Source organism: Glycine soja, chromosome 15 (assembly GCF_004193775.1).
Source record: "Glycine soja cultivar W05 chromosome 15, ASM419377v2, whole genome shotgun sequence".
NCBI lineage: Eukaryota > Viridiplantae > Streptophyta > Magnoliopsida > Fabales > Fabaceae > Glycine > Glycine soja.
In genome coordinates, this window is record NC_041016.1 from 26,289,829 (window position 1) to 26,295,828 (window position 6,000).

Sequence of the window (6,000 nt, forward strand, 5' to 3'; positions counted from 1 at the left end):
AATTTTGAAAATGAAAAAACTCAATTTCTTTATCCAAACACAAAATTTTAAAAATGAAGAAATTTAACTTTTTATCCAAAAACAAATTTTAAAAATGAAGGAATTTAAATTGAAGCATTTAAAATTCTTAGAATTCTAAAATTATCTCATCCAAAAACACTCTTAAAGAAATTTTTTGCAATTAGTATGCTACTCTAGCCCTTTAGAAAATTAAAGCTTAACCGTATAACAATGTCTAATTTACAATCTACAATCAGTGACGATCAACAAAACTCTACAATGTAGAATTAGATTAAACTTAGTTTTTAGATTTCAAATAACCATAAGCATGAAAACAGTGAGGACAACTAACTGATTTCTCGTGTAGAGCTGATCATGTGTTAAATATAACACAACACACTTGAATTAGTCACCAAAATCACATGATTAGCCTCCAAATAATCGACTAATTTGAAGTGGTTTGCACTTTCATATTTCTCACTCTTTGAATCTTATTCTGCAATTACTGCAGAATCAATGCAAGTGACAAGCATTTATCATTTTGCTTTAACAAAGCAAACTCTCAAAGAATTAGGAGATGAGTAGTTTTCCAACTAACCTTAGTAAGATGGATAGCATTCATATAGAAATATTCCAATTATGTTTAGTTCTTTTAATCAGTTTGATTGTTAAAAAAAACTACAATTAAAGATAAGGCAAAAAAAATAAAAAATAACAGATACATTTAAAAAGTGAGGGATGAGAAGAAAGTCAAATTTGATCTGTCATGTTCACATAGTTCTACACTTTTTGCCATGCTAAGTGCTAACTTGTTGTCTCACAATGACAAAATCACATGTTTGTTCTTTGTATCATTCCTAGAAAAGTTGTTATTGAATTCATGTACTGATTCCACAGATTACAATTACTATCCTTTGGATAGATTGAAAAGTCTTGGCACAGATGGTTGACGTTGACATATTTTTTCCTTTGTTATCTTAATATTTAAACAATGAATCTACAACGTGATCTTGGACACAAATGTAAAATTCCTTAAACTAAGAGATTGATTGAAAGTCTCTGCGAAGCATATGTAGTCACTGTGTTAACTTATATTGTTGCAGACTTGCAGTACACTTTTTATTATGTCAAACTTCATGAGTTCCACGTCTCATGAACCAAAATTGGAAACAATTAATTCTATGATAAAACCCCTGAATATTAAGACAAGTTCATGGATCTACAAAAATATAAAATAAAATAAAATAAAAATTTGGTATGCGGATATGGATTTAGTTTGAAAGCATTTTGATACTCTATATTAAAATTTGAAAAATCACATGAAAGAAAGAAAGTACAATAAGTCGACTACGTTGATGGAGTAATACATCCATAAAGTATATTATACATGTTACTTGAAGGATAGATTGATGCATTCATATGAGTAGATAATTGGGATAAAATTATTAAACAATTCTACAACCCATGGATAAATACTAGAACCTTAAACCATACACATCAGTCTCTGAAATAGCTATGGCATTTGATCTCAACTTTCATTATTGAAGTGTCAATGCCTGAAATTTGAGAAGAAGTTGGTTACCTTTGTAATTTTGGAATTTTGAAATGCATAGCAAAATGGTAGAAAATGAAATTGTAACTACATAAGCAAATTTATCTGGAAGAGCCGAAGCTGGCAGCATATGCAATGAAGCATCTAGAATTCTCAATTTTATTATATTAACAAGTTTGAAAAGGAAAATTAATAATTTTGAAATAAATACAAAAAAAAAACAAAAGAGTATTATTATAAATAAAAGGAACTGCAATTAAAATTTGGCACAAGCACTGTATGCGGAGAATTAGGTCATTTTCCATTTATCTTAACCCGAAAGAAAGGTGGTTCTAATTTTGCTTAGCTCTCTAGTGACATCCATCATATTCATTCTTTCTTTTGGTGATTTCACTGAACAAGCAAGTCCAATCTTAAAGAGCGAAACTAAGCATTTTTCAACACTTGGAGTAAGTTTCTGATTATGGTCTTCGTTTATTGTTGCTTCTTCATGTTTCAGTGCAAGTGATGGATCCAAAATCTGTAAAAGATTATCAGGAAATGAATTTTCCACAAAGTTGTGCAAATTTTGACCATCTTCAAAGATTTCATTTGTGGGTCTTCTTCCCGTAAGCATTTCCAAGATAAGAATCCCAAAGCTATACATGTCGCCATTCGTAGATACCTCACAACCCACTCCATACTCTAAAATATATAGAAAAATTGCCCATACTTTGTAGTTAGTAAATATCAAGTTTTCATCAAAAGGGAAGAAATCAAAGAAACAATTTTTTGGGAGTTTAGAACATACCTGGAGGAATGTAGCCAACAGTCCCCTTTATTCCAATTGTACTTGTTTGCTTAGAAGTGGCACCATTAATAGTTGAAAGAAGTCTTGTTAAGCCAAAATCACTCACGTGAGCAGTCATATCATCATCAAGAAGTACATTGCCCGGCTTTAAATCACAATGAATAATCGACTCCTTACATTCATGATGAAGATAATGTATTGCAGAAGCAACATCAATCATGATATTTAATCTTTGGTCAAGGTTCAATGTTCCTGGCTTTTCAGGAGTTAATGTCCTTGGATGCAGCCACTGTTCTAGGCTCCCATTTTTCAGGTACTCAAATATCAAAGCTTTAAATTCTTGGCCTTTGTAATCTGTGCTGGAGCAACACGTTAAAATCTGAACCAGATTTCGATGTTTAATACTTTTAAGGGCATTGCATTCAGCAATGAAACTCTTGCGTGCTCCTTTTTTTTGAAGGTTTAGGACCTTTATTGCAACAACTTTGTCTTCTAACTCAAGAGTTCCTTTGTAGACAGAGCTAAAATTTCCAGAGCCTATCAAGTTTGTTGTTGAGAAACCATCAGTTCCATTGTGCAAGCTTTGGTATGAAACTTTAGCCAGCTGGTCAATTGTTTGTGAATCCAAAGATAGTTTGTTACTTCTTTTTCTCATCCAGTAGATAGTTAGAATAATCGAAAGTATGAGAAGAAAAGCAGCCACACTAACTATCACTGCTATCAACCAAAACTTGTGGTGTTGGGCAAGTTTCTTACCTTTGATAGGGCATGGTGGCAGATGCAGTTCGAAAATACCTCCACAAAGATTACTATTTCCAGTCATCACAAATCCACTTGCATTTCGAAAGACACCTTCAGTTGGCACCTCACCTTCCAACATGTTAAAAGATACATTGAAATATTCTAAGAAAGAAATGTTTTGCAGAACATCAGGAATTGATCCAGACAAGTGATTTCGTGACAGGTCTAAACGTTGAAGACCTTTAAGTGATGCCAAAGAGGATGGTATGATTCCTTGTAAAGTATTTCCTTTCAAATAAAGGGACTCCAACATTGTGCATTCTCCGAGGGTTCCAGGAATGTAACCAGACAGATGATTCTCGGACACATCTATCAAATTGATATGCTTTAAGTTTCCCACTTCTTCTGGTATACTACTGCTCAATGAGTTGTATGACAAATCCAACAAGTTTGTCAAAGAGGAAAGATTAAAAACCTCTAGTGGTATGGTTCCTGTAAGGTTGTTTTGTGAAAGGTTTAAGTATTGTAACTTTTGGCAGTTTCCTATGCTTGGAGGAATATTTCCTTCTAACATATTTTCACCCATTTCCAAATGAAACAATTGACTGAGATTGCCTATGAAGGCTCCTATCTCTCCTAACAACTTGTTTATACTTACATCTAACACTTGCATTTTTTGAAACTTCCCAAAAGTGGTTGGGATAATCCCATCAATGCGGTTATCTTGCATGGTTAAGAAAGATAGGCCAATTAAATTTCCTATAGTTTCTGGAATTTCTCCTGATATCTGATTACCTCCAAGATTCAGTTGATTGAGTTGGGTGGATAAATTGCCCAAAGAATTTGGCAAATGACCTCCAAAATTATTGTCAGCTATGGATAACATTTCCAACCTACTACAGTTTGTCAATGATTTTAAAAACTCCAAATTATTAGCTGAATTGTCACCTAGTTTGTTCCAAGACAACCTTAGGTGAAAAAGATCTCGTAGCTTCCCTAGAGGTGGAACTTGTCCTGTGAATTGGTTTCCACTAATCTCAAGTACTGAAAGCTTAGACACATTTATGATGGAAGGTGGGATTGAACCTGAGATTTGGTTGAGCGCAACATAAAATCGTTGGAGATTTGGGAGGGTGTGGAACATGTTAGGTGGAAGAGAGCCATGAAATTGATTATCTGTAGCTGAGATTTCGATGAGAGATGAGACATTACAAAGACATGAAGGAAATGTTCCAGTTAGTTTGTTGGCAGGCATCCGTATCCTTATCAAGTTGTTTAGCTGGCACATTTCATGTGGAACATCTCCCTCTATGTTATTACTCTCCACTGAGAGATAAAGTAGAGCAGAAAGATTCCCTATGAATGGTGGGATTCCTCCAGTTAACTTATTGTTCCCGACATTCAGAAGTTGAAGCTTCGGTAGTGAGGCAATTGTAATCGGTATTTTGCCAATCAGATTGTTCCCATATAAGTTTAGGAGTTTGAGATGAGTGCAACCTGTCAAGTTTGTAGGAATTTTCCCTTCCAATGAGTTATTTCCCACAGAGAAGTTCTGCAATTGTGACAACCGTCCCAATTCTTGTGGGATGTTCCCATACAAGTAGTTTTTGTTGAGGTTGAAGATTCTCATGTAGGAGAGATTGCCTATGTGGGGAGATATGGAACCCTTCAACTTGTATCCTCCCAAGTCTAACTTTGTAACTCTTTGATGCATGGGATTGCATGTGATTCCATGCCAATTACAAAAGTGAGAAGAACTATTCCAAGAAAGCAAGATTCCAAGTGGGTCACTGGATATGGATTCCCGGAATTTAAGCAGTGCCAAATAATCAGTATCATTTCCTGATGCAAAGGCAATCATGTTTGGGTTGAACCATAGTAAGTTCAATGTTAATAGAGAAAACAGGTGAACATATATAGACCAAAATACAAGTGAAACGAGAGAAAAATGCTTCATTTTGATGAGAAATTGGAGGTTGTTAGATGGTTGTATTTCTACTCTTAGATAGCTTTATATAGAATTTGGTAATTGGATGTGATCGAAATGTTGTTCCTTGTGTCAAGTTTGGTCCCTATTAATGAAATTCATTTGTTATCAAAAAAATAAATAAATAAGTAATCAATACACATTAAGGTCAAGTCAATAACCAATTGGGAATGGCAGATCATTCACGTAAGGGTTGAATATGGGACCTACTTCAGGAGAAATTTATAAAATTATTGTATAACTTCATGTACATGTTAACACAAATTTTATTTCACCGGAAAAATCCGCAGAAAAACCCAAGCAGGCCAAATGTGTTAAAAACAATGTCACTTTGCATTCCAATTATGTAAATGGATCTGAACCTGCGACCTAACATTATTAATAAAAATAAATTTTATGGATTATTTAAATTTAACTATATATTTATAAAATCATTCATTTAATAATATTATTTTTCATAAAGTATATTTTAATAATTAAATTAAATAAAAAATAAAAATAAAATATACCTATATACATAATAATTTATTTCTTAATTTCTATTCTTAATTATTAATTAAAAAATTATTATGAATTCTTTTAAACTTAATTATATATTTATGAAATCGTTACATATATTATTATTATTATTATTATTATTACTATTATTGTTGTTATTATTTATAAAATCTATTTTAAAGCAACATTAAATAATTTAAAAAAATAAGTTGGCATAAGCAGTAATATAATGTTTAATGATGTCACTTAATATTAAATTTATTAAAATTTATTAATATTTAATTATTAAAACCATCTAATAATAATTTAATTATATATTAAATACAATGTGTCCATTAAATTCCTTTACATCCTATGAAGAACTATTATAAAAATTGAGTTTCGATTAATTATTGTGAAGACATTTAAGTCTCCTTTACTATATAAAATAGA

At 32.1% G+C, this 6,000-nt stretch overlaps 1 protein-coding gene across 1 annotated transcript; it reads right to left on the minus strand.

The window, feature by feature from the left end:
- Nucleotides 1–1,735: 1,735 nt before the first annotated feature.
- LOC114387657 (probable LRR receptor-like serine/threonine-protein kinase At3g47570) lies at nt 1,736–5,050 on the minus strand. Its single transcript, XM_028347862.1, has 2 exons — nt 2,343–5,050; nt 1,736–2,236 (listed from the first exon to the last, which is right to left on the minus strand). Exons 1-2 carry the CDS (start codon nt 5,038–5,040, stop codon nt 1,863–1,865), a joined length of 3,072 nt encoding a protein of 1,023 aa, XP_028203663.1. The 5' UTR covers nt 5,041–5,050; the 3' UTR covers nt 1,736–1,862.
- Nucleotides 5,051–6,000: the final 950 nt, after the last annotated feature.